The sequence below is a fragment of the Lissotriton vulgaris genome, chromosome 1_1 (assembly GCF_964263255.1).
Source record: "Lissotriton vulgaris chromosome 1_1, aLisVul1.2, whole genome shotgun sequence".
Lineage (NCBI taxonomy): Eukaryota > Metazoa > Chordata > Amphibia > Caudata > Salamandridae > Lissotriton > Lissotriton vulgaris.
The window spans coordinates 216,301,960-216,326,015 of NC_141685.1; the positions used below are offsets into that span (position 1 = coordinate 216,301,960).

Consider the following 24,056-nt stretch of genomic DNA (forward strand, 5'->3'; position numbering starts at 1 on the left):
AAGGTATAACTGACTGTTTTGTGGCAATTACGATCAGAACTTTGAGTGGCTCAATGCTTTTGTCAGTCGGTTTGGGTATTTGAAATAGTAAGGGTTCAAGCCCCCTATAAGGCCAATTGAAAAAATATTATGGAAACGTCAATCTTTGTGTCTTTTTATTTTATAAAAGTGAACCGTAAGTTTCTGGGACTGCGCTTCGGGGGTATATATATTTTCTGGAGAGTGTGAACGTCAAAGCAGCGCTTTATTGAAAGGTTAGCGCTCTAGTCTTTGAAAACTCTAAGGCTCACAGCTGAACGATATTGAACGACTTTTTTGCGCTATACAAACGCGGAGTTACACGGAATCGGGTCGAGGCACGCGTCGGATCATCATAATGATGAGGTACGGAACTCTTGGATGTATGGCTAATGGTGCTCCCTCTCTTGACGGAGTACTAATGGAATAAGGAGATAAGGCTGTTAGAGTGTTGTTTTGAGCACCCATATGGGCTGTATACAAGGTGCTCTTGATAGACAATAAGGGATTTTGAAACATAGGTGTCTGCGAATATGGACGCCAGCTGCCTTGAAAGAAGGGTGTAAGGGTGAAGATGGTTTGATAGAGAGTCATAACCTGCTACCGATTGATTGAATAAGAAACTATTTATGCTATGTGTCAATAGGAGGGGTTCTTAACAATTTAGCATCATATGGAAGTTGAGACCATTGCTATGTGACTGGTCCTAACACAATGCTCTACATGACAGACTGTATGAAAGGAAACTTATGTATGTAGGGAAATTAACACATTATGTGCATAGGCAACATGTTAGTCCAACACGTGAGTGCTATATTGAAATTCACATAAACGCTCATTATATTAATATTATTATTATTTAAATCTTTATTTCGACATAGGACTGTCATAAAAGAAACACAGTAAAATACAACTTTAAGAATGTTAAAACATCAATTACTATGAGGAATTTAAAAAAGAAATATAACACATAATATCCAACATCATGGGATGGGGGTATCCCTTAAGCTATCCCTTAAATACAACAGGAACTCATTACCCCCTACCAGGTTACACCACTCAAAATAGTTCATTATTCCAGACATTTCCTCCTGATGTTCCACATTGAAGCCATAAATTTCGTGACCCCAAAAACAATACATGGCGACAAGTCAGTTTTTAATATTCGGTATGATTGATGGTACTGTCTAATGCCCAGATTTTTGCAGATGGGAATAATCCACTTCTTCCTAGGGGTCACATAGGAGGGGCAGAAGAAGACCATGTGTACGTCCGACTCTAGTTCGGCATCGCACAGTGGACAGTTTGCAGGGGCATCATGGTACCATCGTGCTGTTAGACCGTTGAGCGGTAGGGAGTCATATCTCCATTGGAGGTATAGCTTCCTGTGAGCGCTCGGGCTGATTATGTCCAAGACAGACTCGAATTTGTAATTATCCTTTTGCTCAAGGAATGACATAGTCAATGGCCCTATTTTGGGGTTAGATTGGTAATTAGACAAATTTTTGTGATAGAATGTTTTCACCAATTCCCGCCGGGGTAGCCCACTACACACTTCTGCAGGGTTCTTCCAAACTTGGGGATACCCCAATCTATCGAACTCTTGCCTAATATATTTTAACCATGGTTTATTCCAAATGTTTGGTAGTTATACGAGTTCAGTCAATTCATTCCTGTAACTGGCCAATTCGGGAGTCGCCCATAGTCGTCTCCAGAAGGTAAGAGGTTTTAAACCTAGTTCCTCTTTTATTGATCTGAGTCCCAAATCTAATCTAGTGGGGAGAAGGGGCGTGCCGGGTGGTAGAGATAGCAGCTGCCTGATAAACCTGTTTTTAGTGGTGATAATGTCTGGGTGGCAGCAATGTCCCCATAACTCGCCCCTGTAGATCACCGCACCCCGTGCTTGCAACTTAAACATTTCAAGAGGAGGAGATACAGGTTTAAAGGTGGTTTGTTTAAGAAGTTTAAAAATCCCGCCTATTTTTTGGGAAAGCTTTAGTTAGGATTTGGTCTGGTGGTGTACCCAGGTCATATCCTCATTCAGAGTTAGGCCCAGGTATTCGAATGTTGAGACTCTCTCCAAGCGGACACCTTCTATGATAGGGTTAGGGCGAGACGTTCTCGGTGGCTTAAAGATCATATACTTTGTTTTGGATTTATTTATTTCCAGGCCCCTGTCATGGCAGAAGGCAACAAAGGCATCCAGGACTTTCTGTATACCCATTGGTGTCTTTGCGAGCAGCAAGGTATTATCTGCGAACATGATCGCAGAGATACCTGCTCCCGCCAACCTAGGAGCATCCCTATTGGGGACCCTGTTCAGGTAGTCAATCACCCTGTTTACAAAGAGGCAAAACAGGGTCGGTGCTAATACACAACCCTGACTTACCCTTCTGCCAACAGGGAAGCTTGCCAACAGGGTACCTTGCCTCCCACATCTTACCCTTGCAAAGTTCTGTGAGTGGAGGCGAATTAGAATGTTTAAAAGGGGCGGGGGTATACCTAAATCCCTTAGTACACTCCAAAGTTTCCCCCGTGGGACCAAGTCGAGGCCGCACGGAGATCAACAAAAACAGTATGCAGCGAGCCCCCTTTATTTTGACCGTTTTCCAGAACAACATCTTTAATCTAAAAATCTGGTCGACGGTGGATACTTTCTTTCGGAAGCCTGCCTGGTAAACACTCAAGATTTCTGAATCTTCTACGCATTCTAAAAGGTGATCCAGGATCAGCCTTGAAAAGAGTTTCTGCAAGACATCTATTAGGCTGATAGGCCTATAGTTCGACGGTAAGAGAGGTGAGCCCTTCTTAAATATTGGCACCAACTCAGCCCCCAGCCAAGTATTGGGAGGAGCCATTCCCCCTAGAACTGCATTAAAGATATTTTGGAGGTAGGGGGCCCATACCTCAGGTTCCTGTTTGTATAAATCCCCTCAGTACCTTATCCAGGCCTGCTGCCATGCCCGTAGGGAGGTTTGCTATAGCTGTTCTTACCTCAGTCAAAGAGAAGGTGAGCTCAGGCCGGTCACATTCCGGGGAGTTTACCTTTGGAGGTATGTGCCCGAGGGGTTGTTGGATGTTTCCTTGTAAAGGTTGGCAAAGTGTTGTTCCAAGACCTCGGGTGAGATGTTCGGTGTCACTGCTTGTTCAGGCTCCACCGAGCCTGTACTTACAATTTGCCAAAACTTGCGGGCATCTTTGACCACCAAAGCTGAGGTTAGATCGGCCCATTTGTCAGCTTCCCATTCCTCCCTGGCATGGCGTGTAAGGTCCCTGTATATTTGCCTCCTTATTTTTATTAAGGGTCTGCTAGTGTTTTGTTTTAGCGCCTCTAGGAGCTCCCTTTTTGCCTGTCTGCACGCCTTATTGTACCATGATGGCTTCCTATAGTGCCCAACCTTTGTTACACCAATGGGATTTAAGGTTTCTTTTATGGCACTAACTAATGCTTTGTGCAAGTTGCCTAGTTTTAAATGGAAGTTACCCGGAGTGTGCTCCGGGGCAAGTGCGGCGACGCCCTCAAGTGCTGGGATTATTTGGGTATACATTTTGGCCAATTCGGTTGGGTTTTTGGCCAGCTTGTCCCATCTTATCCTGCGTCTGTTCCTGGACAGTGTGGCTGTGTTTGAGTTGTCACATTCAGATAGAGGCACCTCACCAGCACCAGGGATCCTAAGAACTAAAGTCAGTATGTCATAGTCGCTCTCCTCCCTCTGTATGATCTTAAAATCTACAATTCTTTTCCACTCCCTGCATTCAATAAACATGTAGTCTAGGCGTGCCCTCCTTCCTGACTGGGAAAAAGTAATGGCGAGTGGCACATCTGACTTCACACGCCCATTGCATGCCCTTATCGAGTGGGTCAATGTTAGAGTTGTAATCTGTAAAGCTAGTGGGGACCATACTCTCGCAACGGGTCCAGCAAACATCGTCCTCTTCCTGGTTTACTGCATCCAGTAAACCGACCAGGGGTTCGAACTGGGAATTGAGGTCACCTCCCACCACATACATGACTCTCTCCGGGAAGTGGGTTAAAAAGGTGGACAGTTCTTCAATAGCTTTCAAATTGACCGAAACACTAACTGGCCTGGAATAAACATTTATAACTCCCAATCTAAAACCATTCGGCCACTCTAAAATCAAGCACTGGACATCTTCTGAAAGTGTCTCCAGGGTTTTGACGCTGCAACCCAGATGCGTTGCCACCCAAATTGTTAACCCCCCCCGAAGGGCGGCCTTTTCCTGCCCATTTAGCCGCCAACTGAAAATGACGCAAATCCCTTACGATGTTGCTCCTCCCGTGCCCATGTTTCTTGGAACATGCATATGTCAGCGTGGTCAATGTATGCGCCCCAATCTGGGAAAACTAGATTATTACAGAGACCCGCTATGTTCCATGAAAGAATTTTAAGTAGCCTGCAGTCAGTTGACACCCTAAGTAAAGGTTTTGGGGAATGATGTATAGTAGTATTCTCCTGACTGTTAGGCACAGAGATGGCTAGAGGGTCTTTGGGTCATATCACTTCCAGTTCAGACTCTGAAATTGTTTTGGAATGGGCTGTCCTAAAACTCCTCTCCTTTCCGTGGTCTTGATTCAGTCAGTCTACCTCTTCAAGACAAGTGTACCTATTGGGGTGCATGTAATTTATTTGCATTGGGAATTGATATCTTGGGGGCCTATACCTTGTCCAATCAATGGCAAAACCCACTCTAGTCCAACCTTCATCACCCCCCAGATGCCCATTGTTGTTATTTCTTGGCGGGTAGAAAAAGGAAAGCGGTAGCAGTTGGATACTAGTAGTTCCCGAGCCCCCTAGCCAATTGGTGATATGCTGGACGATCTGGGAGCTCTTAAAAGTGACCAAGATGCAATCCCCCTTAATCTCCTTTCTGGCATGCCCCACCCATGAAACCCGCCTGACCATTAAGATGTCCCCCCTCAAATTTGGTGGCAATGGTCTGTGAATGTTCAGCCGACTAATCACCTTATTTCTAAGGGAGTCAAATGGTTCCGTCATGTTGGTGGTAAGTTCTGGGACTCCAGCCAGAATTGCAGTGTAAGCAGCAGCTTCTGGCGAGAGGTTGACTGAATGTGAACTAATCGGGGGCCGAACATTTTGTACATTTTGTACACTTGGGACATTTGCGTTACTCTGTGTTCTTCCTCGCCTTGGGGAGGAGGTTGGTGGTGGCAATTTGGATTTCCGCACTTGTGGTACTGGGGGGGTTTGTCTTGGGAGTGGGATAGGTACAGAGGTAGAAGGAATAGGACAGGAGGGGGGATGGGCTGGGGGAGCAGTTATTAATATGGGTGCGGTAGGAGGGCCTGTTGCTAGAGCGGCCACTGGATTTGCGTGGTATCTAATGCACGGGAACTAGTCCCCTTGGCTTTTAATTCGTCCTTCATATCCCCCATAATTGTCTCAATTGCTAATAACCGGTTATCAATACAATCAAGTCTCCTATTCAGGGGTTCTAAAAGTCTCTCCATTACATTAGTAATAAGTGATATAGAATGGTCCCCTTCTGCGCTTGAGTTTTCACCAAAGACAAATGGGACCCCTGTCCCTGGTGGCGACACTTGTGTGTGACATAGTGGGGACATAGAAACATTAGCAGTTAAATGGGGGGATCGTTCCATTGAGTCTGGAGTTACTACTAAATTGTTAGGAGCGTTGTCCGTTCTTGCCCTTTTCACCCCCTTAGATTGTCTGAATATTTTCCGTTTCAGGACTGCTCCTTCTTTAATGCCCCTTGCTTTTCTTGAATTCAATTCAGACCCTGTTCGGTGATAGGTTCAAGGTAGTGCCAGTGGCGGAAAGATGGGAGTCACGCTGGGAGTGTGAAGAAGACCTGAGCTGTAAAAGGACAGACTCAATGGTTAGGTCTATGCTGTCCAGTAGCGATAGATGAGTAGCCTCCAGTAATTCCTGGGAGGGAGTAATTAAAGTTAGTGATGTAGAGAGGCCTGTAGTTTCAGTACCAGTAATTGACTGTGCTTCCAAGGTAGACATATCGTTACCTGCTCTACAATTAGTTTGGACCAAACAATTATCCAAAGTACCTTTAGTCATGGCAGACACCGCCGTTGCTTTGCTCCGGGTCTCCCTCATGGCCATAGTAGAGGGTTCTTGTATTACAGGCAGACCAGCAGGACAGCTTAATCCAAATAGTTTATCCCGCTTAATGGAGCTCAGATGGGTGGCCCGGTCCGGTCTCTCCTGGGCTCGAACGGGCTAAAACGGGCCCGCTCTTGGCCCGGTCTTCGCCCGCACGCGTCCCGCGATACGCGTCGCGAGGCTTGCACTTGTCGGGATTGGAGAGGGCGTGGCACCCAGAAGGCAGGTTGGGGCGGGAAGAGTCTCCAGGTGCGGCTCCTCAGGACGTCGTAAGCACTCCTGGGACTCGCAGTCCCACTCTCTGTTCTGCGCCTCCAACGGTGCACCCAGCAGGTCCGGGGATGACTTAGAAAGGGCACAGCACGCCTTGCTGCTCTCACCACGACTTCGAGCGACACCTGTATATATTTTTCAGAGTGTCGCCAGTGCTCTAATCAGCAAGTGACAGAGTAACTCCTGCTTCATATGAGATTTGACTAAAGAGGTTCGTTGGGAACATATATGGATACTCGTATACTAGGTAAGACAGGATACTAGTATTTGAAAGTCTTAGGAGGGGTATCACACGTCTTGGTATTTATAAGGACGCGTTTTACAACAATGGTTCTTTTTAATATTTTGGTTTTAGAAATTTGAACTCCAATTGCAGAAGGCTTCGGTGTCCTATAACTTGCCAGGCGTCATTTTTAAGTGGAAGGGATTACCCTGTGGGATTTGACAAGGAAGGTCAAACTTGCTAATGTTAAAAAAAATGCAGATGTTTTGTTCCCCTTTCTCTTCCTTTCCCTGCATAAGTAAAAAAGGCCTAACAATGTCGCAGTCCCCAAGCATGTTTCTGCCTATAGGCTCTTTTCGGGGTTTTTTTTTCTACTCCTTTCTCTGTTTTTAACTCTCACTGTGGACTAACCTATCACATTATTAGTGAATAGAGTGTATTTGAATTACCTCAGTCTTCCAATGTATATGTAATTTGAATTTCATGACTGTGCATAATATACTAAATCCAGGATCAACCAAATGTGTCATGTGAGGTACTTTTTAAGATCAATTAACAGCTAAGAGTATATTTTTATGTTTGGAATATTATACCAAAAATGTGGTTTCTTCTAATCTCTCGTGTTCTTAAATAAATGAATTTTATGTATGTATTGTGAAATGTTTGTACTGGTTTTCTTAAAGAAAGTTTTTGTTTATACTCGTATTGACATTGTAAAATGTGTAAAGCGTGTATAAATTATTGATATATGCGTACTACTATTTACAGCCCTGAAGAAGCCCGTGTTGGGCGAAACGCGTTGGCTGTGGATGCACTGAAATGAAATAAAATATTTATGATCTTCAAAATTCTGTGTGAACGTCCATCACTCCTGTCTTCTCTATTTCTAAATTGTATGGCATTTGTAGCCAGAAATTGTGATTTAAACGTTGCCTCTCCAAATGTGTGTTAAAAAAGCCGCTTCACTGTTACTCTGCGTTTCTGCTTCTGTCTCTCCCCATCCAGCTCATTTTTTTCTAAATATTCCCCTTCTCCAACTCTACTACTTCACTGCTCACCCTACCCTCTAACGCTTTATGGTTATGTTTTTTTTGCCTCCCACTCTGTTGGCAGGCATCCGTTTTAAAATGGCTTTTTACCCATTTCTAGATAGCTACCACGGGTGTGCATGCCGTGGGGGCCTCGCACATCCATAGCAGGCATATTTGAATACATTTGTAATGTTTAAAAACAAATATAAATAAATAAAATAAGCAGGTAGTTCAGCCCATCTGGCACAGAACACGTAGGAGTCAAGCACATGTCAAAAGGTGTAATGAATATAAACACACAGTCAATTGTCAGGCCTTATTCATATTCATATTGTCCCTCTTTCTCAATGAGCAACTTATTTCAGTTGGGACACTACATTTAAGGACAAAACTTACCTGAGAGCTAATTGTTCCCTCTGAAGAAATCTCTACATGTAAATTTTGAGGACGCGGATTTCTGACTCAGAACCTACCCTCTTAGACTGTAGGTCCATCCATGAGGAGCCTTCCCAATCCATGCACACTTGAGCCAGGACTTATACCCAGAGACACTTGCTCTTCTCAGTTCTACATTATACAGATGCTTCAGAATCAGGGCCCTTACCCAGAGCCCATGGATTCTCAGTTACGGGCTATATCGAAGCCTCGGAGACATGACCCACACCCAGAGTCCATGCCTCCCCATTCCAGGGTGTATATAGCAATGCATCGGAGTCAGGAACTTCACCCAGAGCTCATGGATCCCTCAGTTAGACCGTATACCATTGCCTCAGACATATGGCACAGACCCAGAGTCCATGCCTTCCCCAGATCCAGCGTATATCAATGCATCTTAGATAGGACTCATGGCTCCTTCCAGTTCATAATATATTGATGCTTTTTAGTCAGGGCCCCACCCAGAGCTCATGGCTCCCTCTTTATAGGGCATATCAAAGCCCGGGAGTTAGGACCCATACCTAGTGTCCACACCTCCACTGGTTCCAGGTTATTTCACTTCCTCAGAATCCGCACCCTTACCCTTACCCACTGCTTCACAGTTTCCATGGAACACATACAGTGCAGAGGCAGTACTTACCCCCATGGCGAATACTGCTCTCTGCTGTGAATTGTGATGCATCTCAGACCTTGGGCTCTGCGGCGGTAGATGCTGCTGTTGGCGAACCGCGTTAGGCTTTTCAGGAATCAAGTTCAGCGTAGACTCCGTCCCGCTCTGCGGTGTGGTTCCCAGGGAGGCCATGCCCTCCAATCTACAGATGTACAAGATGTCCAAGTTAGGTTCTGTGTTTCAAACTTAGTAATATCATACATTGGGATTAAAAAAAATTTGATATTCAAGTAGTTTTAGAGATGTCATGGGTCACCAAACATTCATAAAATGTTCCTAATATGAAACCCCACTGTGCACTGGGCGCAGTTGATACTCCCCTGCTCGAGCTAACAGAAACTGAGGTTCATTGTTCACTGGGCTCTTTAGATTTATATCTTAAGGTACATTGTGCTCTCCAAGTAAGGCCACCCATGCCCTATTAAAGCTGCCCACAGCCTCATTAGTGGAGGCTCATTTAATAAGCATTATTTACCTAAACATTAAAATAATGTATTTGATGTGATGCTTCTTAACTCTTACAGGGTGACAGAGAACCATAAAGGAGGTGGAAAGCAGGCATGGATCAAGCAGTAATTTTAAAACTGCAACTTACAACAAGAAGTTCTATAATATAAAAAGCGAACAGTAATAAAAGGTGTTATATATATGAAAGAGGAAAAAAAGTTTGGAAAAAGATACAGTTTGTGTTAAGGAGTTTATACAAGGCTCATATTACATACCAAGACAGCAGTGTGAACACTGTTTAAGAAGCATTAGAAGGTCCTACAATTTTCATTCAGCAGGTATCACATAACATCTCATATTGTGTAGTTCAAGTGGTAAAATAGCACACAGACCCATTCTTTTTTGCTCCATAAACCTCCTTGCGTGGCGCAAATCGTCTTCCCTTAAAGGAACCTTCTTTAACCCTGCTTCTAAAGTATGGAATATCTTCCTTTATCGTAGCAGGCTTGCTCCATCCTTGCTTGCTTTCAAAACCAGCTTAAAAACACACCTCGAATGAATACATTACTTTATCAAACCATTAACAGCTATTGAGTATCAGCAATTGCAAGACATCGATTCCAGTTTACTCAATATCCAATAAGACAAGTTGTTTTGCATATGAAGCTAAATTCAAGAAGTAGCTAGTGTAGTGATTAGAGTTCCAGGAATTTCATGATATGTGACAATAGGTTTGAGCGGAGTCATATATTATGGTAGTTATTTTTTAACATTTCCGTCTGTATTTATTCATATTTATTTCATGGCCATCTTATTGGTATTTATCCATTTTTCGTTTGTGTTTTCAAAATAAATAGAATCATAAAATTGTATATTTCCACATGTATTTAACTCTTAGATGTGCACTCATACATGGATGCCTGTTGCATTCTAGCAAATTAAGCAGTCACATAAGACTATACAACAAAACATTACACCCACATGAGAATAATACTGTTATTCTACAAATATCTGTTAAAATATGCCTGTATTTAAGAAATATGATCCTATTTTGTAACTCCCAATGCATAGCTTTTGCCTGGAATACAAGAAATACAGCATGGAGAGCCTTTCATGACAAGCACAATTTTCAGTATGTTTCCACTTTTAAAAATAAAAACAAACAGGAAACACATGGTTTCCTGTCTGAATGTATCTGTAAAAATCAGTTAAAAAACGGAAAACTGGGAGCCTTAGTCATAATATAACATTTATATCATGACATATGGAAGAGTATAGTCTCCCTATAAACGGCTGACATTGCTTTTTTTACTGCAGGCGCTTTCTGATGCCAGAGTTCATCACCAGGGGATTGTATGTATAGGCGACTGACGTCCCAAGACAAAGACACCGCCCCAAGCACAGAGACACTCACCACGCTCACATACTATGCCTGACCTCACGCGACCCCACTAGGGTGACCTCCTTATATCACTAGAGACATAGGGGCAGATTTACAAGCCCCTTGCGCTTCTTTTGCATCACTTTTTCAATGTTAAAAGTGACGCAGAAGTGGCGCATGGGGCTTGTAAATCTGCCCCATAGTTTATTGTCTGGGCATTTGCGTACCCGCTTATCGGTTGGTAAGTATAAGGCCTCATCCTTACTCATGTAAAATCCCTATGCGGCATTTTATCATCTGGGGCCAACCTGTGTCTTTCTTCTGAAGAGTCCAGCCTGTGCTGCAGTAGTTTCCCACCTCCACCAGAGGGAGCTCAGTAAGACCTGGAATCCATCCATCATCAACATGGAAGCAGGCATCTGTAGCCTACCTCTGATCTGCCTTGGGAAAAACCACTGTAAAAATCTGGTGCACTTCTCCACCTAGAATCCTGGTTCTCCACACCAGTGACCGCAACAGGAGAAGCCCCTCCCTTGGTTGGCGTATCACCACCTCCTAGAAGCACAGAAAGCAACATACCATGCAGCACACACACACAAAAGCTGTGGATGGATTCACGTTGATTGTATGTCAAAGGTGCGAAGATTATACAAAAGATGCATGTGAAGGAAAAGATTTCCAATGATGTTCAAGGAAAAGCACCACGCGATAAAAGAAGTCTGATTTCCAACAAAGCAGCATTGAGTCATGCTATATCAGGACTAATCTTGGATAAAAGCTTGAAACATAGGGGGGCATATGTACAAACCCCTATCGCCAAAGGAACGTCACTTTTTATGATGTTCCCGTGGTGATAGGTGCCTTGCCTTGAGAATAAAGTGGAGTTAAGCCACTTAACGTAGCTTAACTCTGACTTGTCCATACAGTCCCCTTTCACGCTATGTTTAACATGAAAAGTGCGTGCAGTGGGTGTTGTGGTGGGCGTTCCACCGCAACACCCATTGTATTTGATTCTGCCCCCTATGTACATGGGTGGCGTACATAGGAAGCACCGCCATAATTAAGACCAGGAAAATCCTGGTCTTAAGTTGGCGAAAAGAGAAGTGCATTATTTCTCCTCATTTTTGCTTTTTTCATGTGTGGAGCGCACATGGAAAAAGCAAAATGTCATGGTTTGTTTATGACCAAAGAAATGAATACCTCTGCACTCCAAATGTGTATGAAAGGTACTTGAAGTTAGACCAATTGTTGAGTCTTATAGGTACTCCAGGTGTACACCTCCTGGATCCTGAGGGGCTATGAAACAAATATGTAGAAAATCTTACAGCGAGTAAGAATAACCTGGGGCACTCTTGAGCATGATCTGTGCTGTATACTGTTAGACACAGTTAATCCAAAGTAAAAAATGTTCTTTACTCCATGGAAGTTTGCAGTTACTCCAACCGTTTATTGTATCATCATATTGAATTCATATGACAAGATCACCACAACTTATATTCCATAATTGATTCTCCATAGACAGTATGTCAATCATCCACATTGTTTAAAATCCCCAATGCATTTCGCACAAAAGCGCGCTTCCTCAGGGGGTCTGTAAGTAATTAGAAATGAAGCATATATGTAATATAACTGTTGTCCAGGAGCAAGGCAATACAAGTATAAACGAACATTATAGGTGGGACGAACATAAATCTAACGTTGAACTGATAAGAGTGAGGGGAAAAGGTATTCAAAACGAGTGCCCAACGTGTACGCCCGTTCAAAAAAGAAAAATGAAACAAGAGACAGGGGGGATAAACACATGTGAATGGGTTTATATAATCGGAAAGTGCATAAACGTGAGGAAAACGGAAAATAATCTGTGTGTGTCACCAGAATTTCGAAAGAAACCAAGTGATAAGAAAGTGCTGATAAAGTGATGAAAAAATGTGCTTGAATAATCTAGAACCAAATAGTGCCTGAGATTTATGCCTAATTGCATTAGCTATCCGAATCGCAAAAGTATCTTACCCGTGTGGTGAAAAAAGGTGGATCAACACTGGTAACCGAGTGTAGCGTGAACCAGGCTCAGTGCGAGGCAAGAACCCGGAAGACGCCACGCATGCGCATGTGCGTGCAAATGTATCATTCGGAGAATAAACATGAAAGAAGTACCAGTCACCCAGTGTTCTTGACCCTAAGAGTGGAAAACAGATCCCCTGTCAGCAACATAGAAGAATGTGTGAATAACGGAAAATAGTACGCGAAACATAGAAAAGATGAAAGGTGAAAGAAATAGAGGATAATAGGAATAAGTGAAATATAATGAATAGAACCATCAATCACTATAAAAATGTGGTAACAAAATCGAAGTGTAGGGAAATCAAACAATAAACATACTCATAACCATCATGTTAGACAAATGTAAATGTAAATGTGTAGGCATTTATATAGCGCACTACTTACCCGTTGGGTCCCAAGGCGCTTCGACCGCTGCGAAACCCTTCCTGGCTTCCCTGAGAGATGGTCCCTTAATGGGTATCTCCAGGGTGAGACCAGGCATCCCCGGCGGTCTGGTGGGGCTGTTAGTGAAGATGAGGCAAGCTAATGCCCAGAGTTGCCGAGTGTGAACGCTGATCAGAGTGGGCACCGAGGCGAGAGAATTATCGAGTCCGCTGACCCTGGTCCAGAAACCTGCCGCGCCGGGAATCGAACCCTGGTCCCGGGCCGTCCTCTGCTCTCGGGTCTGCCGCCTCTAACCAGTGAGCCACAATAATCACTGATCACAGCTAAATAGAGAGGTCTATTAGTACAATGTAAAATTGTATCAAATGTCAACATTTCTTAAATGAATCATAGATGGCAACTAAATTCAAGGCTTTCATTAAGTCCTTTTGGCTGGACTGCCTGTAATCGGTATATCCAGTTTTGAAATAACTGTGATGTAAGATGAATTGCATCAATTCCATTATGAACACCTGTAGTTCCAATAGTTTGTTGGTTTGGACTAAAGCAGTCTCCAATGCTTCCAACCCCAGATTGTGCGGGATTGAAGTGTACAAGGCGTTGACATCAATCGTACATAAAATGATAGGTTGGTCATTAGGGATCACAATGTTTTGTAGTTTGTTTAAAAAATCTGTGGTGTCCTGAATGAATGTAGTCATGCCTTTGACGCTAGCTTGTAAGTGTCTATCAATATAAGCTCCAGTGGGGAGCTTATATTGGAATTGATGCAATTCATCTTACATCACAGTTATTTCAAAACTTCTGACAACGAATATTATTTGCAACTGTCTGGAGTAGCAATGGGCAACAGTGCTGCTCCAGCATATGCCAACCTTTTCATGTACGCATTTGAACAACAGCATATACTCCACAATGTACTTTGGCAACCCTTCATGTGTGCGTACTTCAGATACATTGATGATATCTTCCTCGTTTGGCATGGTACGGAGACTCAATTCCTTGTTGCAATCAATCATCTCAACACTGTTAATGAACGGATTCAATTTACTCACACCTTAAGCAAGACCGAAATTTCCTTTTTGGATGTACTTGTCAAATTGTGTGACAACCAATTTATAACCTCCATTTACACCAAAGCTACAGATGGTAACAATTATTTACATCACAAAAGTTTTCATCAACCCAGTCTCAAGCGTCACCTGCCACACTCTCAGTTACTCAGAGCCAAACGCATTGCTTCTACAGAGGATCAATACAGAACCAACAGTTCAAAAATGATAAAGAAATTCCATCAACGTGGATACCCCAAATACATCACAGCTATTGCAGAAAATAGAGCCAACCTCAAAAATCGTGATGAATTATTGAAACCTACATTGAGAGTCCAACAACAAGATACTCGATCTGTATTTGTATCCAAATACTCTACCCACTCACGCCAAATTAAAGAGGTAATTCGCAAACACTGGCCATTACTACAATCAGAAACAGATTTCAACAACATTTTTGAAAAGCCTCCTATATTTGCGTACAAACGCACTAAGACTATACAAAATCTCATCAAACAACTAACAATTACAAGCCACACTACTTTTAAAGGAACCATCCCGTGTCACAACTGCAGTCATTGTAACAGTATAATTCCTGGATCCACTATGACTCACCCTACCCAAGGCACCATCATCAACCTGCGAGTAAATGCTACATGCGACACCAGCAATGTTGTGTACATGATTAAATGCCCATGTGGTCTCCCATATGTGGGCAAAACGGAACGCAAAATCAAAACTAGGTTAAATGAACATCGGAGTAACATCCGCACCAAAAACCTAAAGTCTAATATTGCTGCACATTTTACTCAACTGTCGCATAACCCTAGTCAGATACGATTTTTAATCTTGGAAACAGTTGATAAAGAACCACACAAGGACAACAACAAACATTTATTACAACGGGAGTTATACTGGATATACCGATTACAGGCAGTCCAGCCAAAAGGACTTAATGAACGCCTTGAATTTAGTTGCCATCTATGATTCATTTAAGAAATTTTGACATTTGATACAATTTTACATTGTACTAATAGACCTCTCTATTTAGCTGTGATCAGTGATTATTTTGTCTAACATGATGGTTATGAGTATGTTTATTGTTTGATTTCCCTACACTTCGATTTTGTTACCACATTTTTATAGTGCTTGATGGTTCTACTCATTATATTTCACTTATTCCTATTATCCTCTATTTCTTTCACCTTTCATCTTTTCTATGTTTCGCGTACTATTTTCTGTTATTCACACATTCTTCTATGTTGCTGACAGGGGATCTGTTTTCCACTCTTAGGGTCAAGAACACTGGGTGACTGGTACGTCTTTCATGTTTATTCTCCGAATGATACATTTGCACGCACATGCGCATGCGTGGCGTCTTCCCGGTTCTTGCCTCGCACTGAGCCTGGTTCACGCTACACTCGGTTACCGGTGTTGATCCACCTTTTTTCACCACACGGGTAAGATACTTTTGCGATTCGGATAGCTAATGCAATTAGGCATAAATCTCGGGCACTATTTGGTTCTAGATTATTCGAGCACATTTTTTCATCACTTTATCAGCACTTTCTTATCACTTGGTTTCTTTTGAAATTCTGGTGACACACACGGATTATTTTCCGTTTTCCTCATGTTTATGCACTTTCCGATTATATAAACCCATTCACATGTGTTTATCCACCCTGTCTCTTGTTTCAGTTTTCTTTTTTGAACGGGCGTACACGTTGGGCACTCGTTTTGAATACCTTTTCCCCTCACTCTTATCAGTTCAACGTTAGATTTATGTTTGTCCCACCTATAATGTTCATTTATACTTGTATTGCCTTGCTCCTGGACAAAAGTTAGATTACATATATGCTTCATTTCTAATTACTTACAGACCCCCTGAGGAAGCGCGCTTTTGTGCGAAATGCATTGGGGATTTCAAACAATGTGGATGATTGACATACTGTCTATGGAGAATCAATTATGGAATATAAATTGTGGTGATCTTGTCATATGAATTCAATATGATGATACAATAAACGGTTGGAGCAACTGCAAACTTCCATGGAGTAAAGAACATTTTTTACTTTGGATTAACTGTGTCTAACAGTATACAGCACAGATTATGCTCAAGAGTACCCCAGATTATTTTTACTCGCTGTGAGATTTTCTACATATGGTTTGTTTATGTACAGGAAGGTGCCCTTCCTGTACACAAACAAACCTTTTTAAAAACTGCCATTTTGTAACTTTCATGTGTGCTGCATGAAGCAGCACACATGAAAGTTACAAAATGGCATTTTAGAATAGTTTATGTGCAGGAAGGGACACCTTCCTACACATAAACAATTTCCCCTGCACGCAGACACCCTTGCACTATAGTGCAAGGGTGCCTGCGCTGGCGCTAAGTTGTTAAACTTAGTGCCATTGCAGGGGGAAAGGCAAGTCTGCACCACATTCTTGTAAATATGGCGCAGCCTTGCGTTTCAGAATGGCAGCAGGTTGTGGCTAAAATGGGTTTCATTAGACCAGATAGCAGAAGTCTTGGTGAAGCCGCTGACTTTTGGCAGGAAAACTCAAAGCGCAAGAATTTCAAAATTCCTGCCCCAGAAAGGTTCCTTGCTGGCTTGATACGTGTGCCGCCTTCAGCTTGTGAGGATTTCAACTTTCCGGCGTAACCGCTTTTTTGGAGCTCGGATCTCTCCAAAGGCGCAGGCTGAACGCTGTAGTTAAACTATGCTACACAAGGTCGGGTACCTTATCCATCACGTCATGGTAAAATGGATTTGATGCTGCAGAAAAGCTAAGAGGAGGAGCTACCTGAATCTTTGGCCCAGCAGCAATGCACCTTCATCGGATTGACTTAGCAGGTGCGTAACGGACTTCTGTTGGTTCTCCAGGAAAAAAATATTGAAAACATTTTAAGTCCAGAATTTTAGAGCTAAGCAGGGGAATTACACTTTGATATATATATCTAGGGTTCTATTGCCTTAGGGACATCACTTAGAGGTAACTTAGAGGTCAGGGCTCACCCCAGCCAAGGCCAACACTAGGGTCCAGATATGGTCTATTGGGAACTGGTCAGTTGGGCTCTTCAGGAAAGTAGGTTTCAGACAGCTTTCATGTCCCTAGCTCCTAACAGGAGGTTAGCCAACTAAAACTTGAGGTCCACTTCTCAGTACTGGGTACAAGTGGTCTAACCCATAAGGTTCTTCTCACAGGTAACAACAGCAAGTGCAGTCCTTCTTCTGTGTTCCTTAGGCCCACCAGTGTTCTGAAGAGGGTAATGCAAGAGTTTCATTTATGTCAAGTTCCAGCCTGAGTTGGGGAAACTCCTGGCAACTTCCTACTGATGGGGTAAAAGTTCCCAGGGGTGACCCTGCCCAATTCTGCAGCCCTTTCAGTGTGTTTTACAGTAAACTATCCCACCCTACCCTTCTTTACCTAAAGCCATGATGGCAGGATCTTTCTTTCCCTGGGCAGAGCTCACTTGTGCCTACCTAGAGGTGTGACTATGATAACGAGCAAACCCTCCCTTTTGGCCAGTCAAAACCGACAAAGACATAAACGGTTCAGGGAAGGTCTTCTCCCTCAGGGATTGGTGCCTGGCTGGCTAGTAGAACAACAGAGGGAGCAGGCCCAGGTGTGAACTACATCTGCTTGTGACGGGACAGGCATTCTTTGAAGTTAATGAAGTTCCTGGGCATAGCCCTGATGACAAGCCTCCCTCTTTCTCTCACCTCTGGGAGTCACTTCACGCCTTCAAGGAGCCATTTAGCTACTGGATGACAATAAACACTGGCAGAACGGAACATTTTGCTTGGGCAGGAAAATTACAACTTTTGAAAGTGTAATTTTCAAAACAGCAATATAAAATCTAACTTGACTATTACGTTGTATTATAAATTACTATAACACTCTCAAATGGATGTTAAACATTCTAAGGTGTTATAATGTAACTCAGTGCTTTCGTATGGGAGAGCCAGCCTTTCCAAGGTGAAAAAGTCTTTGGAGGCTTTTCACACAAAATACACAAGACCTACTTTTTAAATAGCATGCACCCTACCCTATGTACATTTAGGACCATCTTAGAGGTGACATATAGGTATTGAAAAGGAAAGCTTAGTCCTGGCAAAAGGTTTATTATGGCACGTCTCTTGGCAGTGTTAAACTTGGCTGTCCAGGCTGCAGGGGTAGGTCTGGAGACATGCTTTGCATTGTCACTCTAGTGGTGGAACAATATGTGCTGCAGTCCTCCAGTGCAAACAGAACAGATGATAGACAGAATGCTGAACCAATCAAACATTCAACCCCAGTTACAGATCTAGGTTAAATCCATTGTTTTTTCGCACTCCACGCTTTTCCAGTTTAGACCCAGCCATATGCAAATCAGTCTTGATCCTGTTCCCCATGAGAACGGTCCAGCCCAAATTGCCAGGCCAGATCTTACCTGGATCAGAAACACGCATCCTGGGACCTTTTTCAGGGTGACACCCCTCATTAGACAGGCTAACTTGAATCTGGTGGGGTAGTGAGCATGGGACCCACGCCTGGCCATACCATTCCCACTTGGGTCAACAAATGCAAAATCAAGAGATGATGGACGGAATACTGAATCAATCATTCACCTCCAGTCACAGATCTGGGTTAAATCCATCAGTTATTTTTGCACCATGCCGTACCTGTTTAGACCCAGACATATGCCAATCAGCCTTGACCCTCCAGTGACATTTAATTTACGCCCTGGTAAATGTTTGTGCCATACACTACAGACTTATATGTAAATTAGTTATGCCCATTAAGAGTGTAGCCAATTTTGACATGCATTAGGGGTCAGAACATATACATTGGGCCTTCGTTAGCAGTACCCCAGTGCGCAGAGTCAAACAAGCATTTGCAATGCAATAGGTCTCGCATTGAGCTATTGGCATTGTGAAGGACAATGCCTTTTATTTATGTGTTGATTTTAAGACAGATAAATAAAAGGCATTGTCATTTACAATGCATATAGCTTAAACTCTTGCAAATGCAAGACCTATTGCATTGTAAATGCGTTTGGCGCCCGTGCTATAAAACATTAGAACATTTTAAAGCGTTAGGAGAGAGCGTGTCCAAAGCTATTCGAGAAAGTAGTGATCGGAAGCTGTAATTAGAGTCTAACGAGTAACAACCCATGTAGCAGGGGGTGTCGCCATGGGTTGTTATAAAATGAGACAAGGCAGGACTAAGGAGGGACTACTAAGCCTATTGGCCAATAAGCAGCCACAGTTTACCGTGGACAATGACAAGTCAATGAAAAATATGGGCGGAGCTTTAAGTCCCTACCTGAATACAGCATGCCTTGCAGAGCAGCGCATAAGCTGCCCAGGCTCGACCTAAACAACCAGAAGCATCAGTCCAGAAGAAACAGGGGTGACGCAATAAAAGGCCTTGCCTACTGTTCAATTAGAAACCTGTTCATGAATTGTAAAACAAACCCTAAACATTCAAACTGCATACAGGGCCCATTGTTAGCAGACTACAACAGGAAAAGCCTAAAACACGCTGAGCTTAGTCTTTGTGTAAAAGCAAAGGCTGAACATTCTACGTGGAATCAGGGCCAAGTGCTCGTTCTACTTTGCATAAGGAGTTTAAAAAATGTCTGAGCATAACCACTTTGTGTTTGCGCACTGCGATATCCACAAAAGCTAAACTTTCTAACTGCAATCAGGGCCCACTGCTAGCTCAGCCTTGCTGTCAGCTTCAGCAATCTCTGATTCCTATAGCCAGAATCTGCTTTTGAAGCAAAACACGTTTTATGAGGAGCCCTGTTTTGTAAATACATAATTAAATACTTTTCTCTTACTATTAGCACAACTAAAGAATGTAAGCCTGTATTTTATTTACTGCTTTAAAAAAACGTTTACATATTTGAAAATGATGCAATGGTGTCCTGCTCATTGCACCAAAGTCAGCAGGCAATACAAAAAACACATGATGAGTAACTTGCGCTATATGTCTCTATACTGACATTTGGAGGAGGGTGGTGTCTGGTGACGTTTGAGGGGCCACTGCGACCGATTAATGGTGATACACAGGACCATAACAGACAGACAGAAAGACAGACAGACAGACAGATCGATCGATCACAGGGAATAAGACAGAGGAGAGAAAAACACATCCAGATAGAAATACAGCAAGAGAGGCTCGCAGGGAGGAAGCGAGAGATGAAGAGAGTAGAGAAAGATGAGGAGAATTCATACTTACAAAACAAACAGGGAAAGCACTGAAGCAAAGTATCTGAATCTGACAAAAAGAGACCCGCTGAAACAGAAATCTCATCCTGCAAAATTTAACAATAGAGAAGACACATCCAGTGACCAAACCCAGCCATAGCAATCACAAGCCTGAGGCTGAAAAGGGAGACACAGGCAGCCTCTGGAACGGACACAAGACGGCAAACTGATATTACGGGGCGTTCTCCCAGGCAATCCCTACCCTCACCAGGCCAAGGATGAACAGCAGGCCTGCAGTTCTACACTGAGACATGGAAGTGGGGCCGGCAGAACACCTGGGCACACCTGTGCCACCCTCAGAGACCCGAATGTGAAATCACACAGCATTCAATACCTGGGGACCTGCAACGCTTTGGCAACACGTGCAAATCAATAGGTTAGTAACAACAATTCACGCCAGTGAAGCTCTACTGAATAAACTGAGAGGGGGCGGACGAGCAGAAAAAGGCCGAGCAAGGGGAGAGGCACAGAAATGAGACAAGAATGAAACGAACCGGACTCCGGAGGTGGGTGGGGAGTTGCTGCTCCTGAGTTTATCACTCCTCGCGTGCAGCAGCCGGCTTCCTCCTCCTCTGTGCCGATGCCTCGCTCCTACCTCGGACGCGGCTTCCCCCTGACCTGCTGCAGCTTCACAGGCAAAGGAACATCACCACGCTGCCTGCCGAAGATCACACAATCACGCAAAACCTGCTTTTCCAGACAAAAAGAGAACTAACCGGCCTGCTTTTACCCACAATCGCCATGACTGTCAGGTCGGCATACTTCCAATTCTTTCTCGGGGGGAGGGGCCTGCCTGCACAAACAACCTGTGGAATATTTCCGCCTTTAAGAGACTTCGGCGCAGTCACGAACATTTGTTTAAACAAGCATTTACAATGCAATGGTCTCGGCATCATTAAAGGTAGAGCTATTGGCATTGCTCATGACATTTCTTTTTTTTTCTTTAAATCATAAATAAATGTCATTGTCATTTACATTGCCAATACACAGCACTCTGCACCTGCACTCACTACTCTGCACACACTCACTACTCTGCACTCACTACTCTGCACCTGCACTCACTACTCTGCACCTGCACTCACTACTCTGCACCTGCACTCACTACTCTGCACTCACTACTCTGCACCTGCACTCACACTTTGCACTCAACAGCACACACCACTCTTCACACACTCGCACTCTGCACTCAACAGCACACACCACTCTGCACACACTCGCACACTGCACTCAACAGCACACACCACTCTGCACCTGCACTCGCAGCTCTGCACCTGCACAGCATAATAGGTGATCTCAGGTGCAGCGTTAACTTTACACATACAGTCCTAGGATTAGTGTTAGAGTGCTGGGGTGGGAGACCTGCCAATCTAAGTAATTGCATTCACTTTTACCACGTCTTACCTTATTTTGTTATTATGTAAGCACATATTACCTCAACCTGGCACACATCTAGCCAGCTACAAAGCTCTGATAGTTAATGAATATTTATTGGCTGGATAACTGCCATGAGTCTGTTTAATCTGCCAAAAACACACATTATTTGCAATGCTATACAAAAGCTCAAAGTTCAAACGTAAATAATAATGCAGGAACAAATTAGCATGGAATTTGTCTAAAGAAAAGTGCAGAGGCTCAAAGTTTTCTTAGAGGCGTGTTGTTGCCAAATGCCGGGGTTGCCGATTAAGTTGATTCCACTTCAAGCAAGCCTTTTTTTACACCACCCTACACTCCCTGTCTCTTTATCTTAATCTTGCAGTATTTTCGCCAATGTGTCTCCCTTTGTCACCTTTTGCTTATCTTTCTCTTCATCCTTGTCTTCCACCTTTTCTGCCTTTCCAGCTTAGACCAAACAAAGTCTGACTATAAAAAATGCCCTGGTCTACAAAAATGAGCGTCTCTAGCCACCGGCTAAAATTAAGCACTGGGCGTCATGGTGTACAGTTCACAGAATACAGCAGCCAGCAAAAGAGTTTAAAACGCTGCATGTAACTTTTGAGAGCAGGAGAGCTGCGGGCAGAAGGAAGGGGGGCAGAGGAGAGACGAAGGGGGGAGGGGGGTGCGACGAGAGACGGAGAGCTGCGGGCAGAGGGAAGGGGGGGGGGGGGAGACAGAAACTCGGGATCAGGCTGTAATACCGGGCTGCACATGTGGGCCGGGTGCTGTGGACTAAAACGGCAACTTAGGCAGGCAGCGAGTGTATTGGGAAGGAAAATCAAAGCTGCCTGCTAGTTTTCCATCTGTCTGCCTCTGGCCAATAAAGGCACCGCACGCGTGGTCAGCAGGGCGAAGGCCTTTCCGGAAAAAACAGCAGGCAGGGCGCGGATCCACGAGGGGGTGCTGGGCACGCACTGTCTGCTAGGTCGCATTAATTTGTTTGACAACAACAGAACACTGAGACACATATCACGTGGAAGGCTCCTGATCTTTTGGATATCTGAATGCAGCTATCGGGCACCGGAGCAGAGTGTGACAATTAGCAACAGCGCACTAAATGGCAAGCAGGCTGCCTCAGTACTTACTGTGTCTAAGTGTCAGAGTCCAGGCTGGCGAGGTAAAGTTGCGGCCCGTGACAACGCCGCGTGAGGGCATGAGGTGCTGTCCTCTACTCTGCGCAAATTCAAAATGGGGGCTCGGGGGGCTTCTCTGCGTCCTGGGGCTGAGGTGTGTACTCCACGGCGTCGTGACTGCTGGAGTGAACTAAGTAGGAGAGAGAGATGGGAGCTCCGTGGGGGGGAGAGTGGGGGGGAGAGTGGGGGGAGGTGAGCAGCGGAAACGGGGGTGCGAGGAGAGACGAAGGGGGGGGCAGTGTGCGACGAGAGACGAAGGAGGGAAGGGGGGGTTGGGGGAGATAGACAGAAACTCGGGATCAGGCTGGATGCACATGATAAGAAACAGCGAGAAGCAGCATGGAAACAGGGACGTCTGGATCAAAAGTCGGGAGCAGCAGCAAGGGAACAGTGTCATGTGGGCCTCGGATAGACCGATCTAGCAGGATGAAGCTGTGGCATATTTTCCGGCATGATCAAAGACCTGCTCCATGACTATGCTTTAGTGGAGGTGTGGAGGCTCCTCAACCCTCGCAATAAATATCGTACTTTTGTCACTTGTATGTCGTGGATAGTACTGACAGTTGTCTTGCTGCATACTCCAAACCAAGGAAAAGAGGATACATTTACTCAACTGACTCTGAGGAAAGTACACGGATGTGCAGATGGAAACGTTATTATGTGGTTATAAATGCAGAGTTGGCCAGAAACCGGTTAGATAATAACTGAAATACTGGCCCTGTAAGAAACCAATAATGCTATAAGATTGTCGGTGAGCAGAAGATGCTCCCAACTTTCCAAGAAGGTCGGTTGCTTTGAGGGATGTAGTATGGAAAAATGGCTGAAAGCTCCACCTTGTATCTGCAGGTAGGCATTATACTTGGCATTGCTCTTGTGGGTAAAGTACAGGTCATAGCGCTGCTGGGAGGATGGGAATTTCGTTGATGGGGGTACCCTGACTGTGCTACACATGGCTTTCTGTGGTGTCCATTGGCTGGCTGCGTGGAGTACCTTGAGGCTTTCTAGGTGTCAGACCATCTGCATGCGGGGTGGGGTTTGGGGGGGGGGGGGGGGAGGGGGGCTTGCCACCAGAGTGCCATGTGCGGCTTGATGGGTTCCATTCACAGACGAGGCTGTGACTGCGTTTTTACGTAAA

General features: G+C 44.1%; 1 protein-coding gene across 2 annotated transcripts in view; it reads right to left on the minus strand.

Annotated features, from left to right (window-relative positions):
- The window catches only part of LOC147740923 (membrane-spanning 4-domains subfamily A member 5-like), a 118,212-nt gene extending 97,069 nt beyond the window's left edge, over window positions 1-21,143 (minus strand). Inside the window, exons 1-2 of one of the 2 annotated variants that reach the window (XM_086952212.1) lie at window positions 21,071-21,143; window positions 8,740-8,911 (exon numbers count right to left, since the gene is read on the minus strand). In XM_086952212.1, the coding sequence (XP_086808338.1) occupies window positions 8,740-8,901 (162 nt within the window). In that variant the 5' untranslated portion in view covers window positions 8,902-8,911; window positions 21,071-21,143. Of the gene's footprint in view, window positions 1-8,739; window positions 8,912-20,848 lie in introns of both variants that reach the window. The other variant, XM_086952211.1, reaches the window with a different exon arrangement.
- Window positions 21,144-24,056: the final 2,913 nt, after the last annotated feature.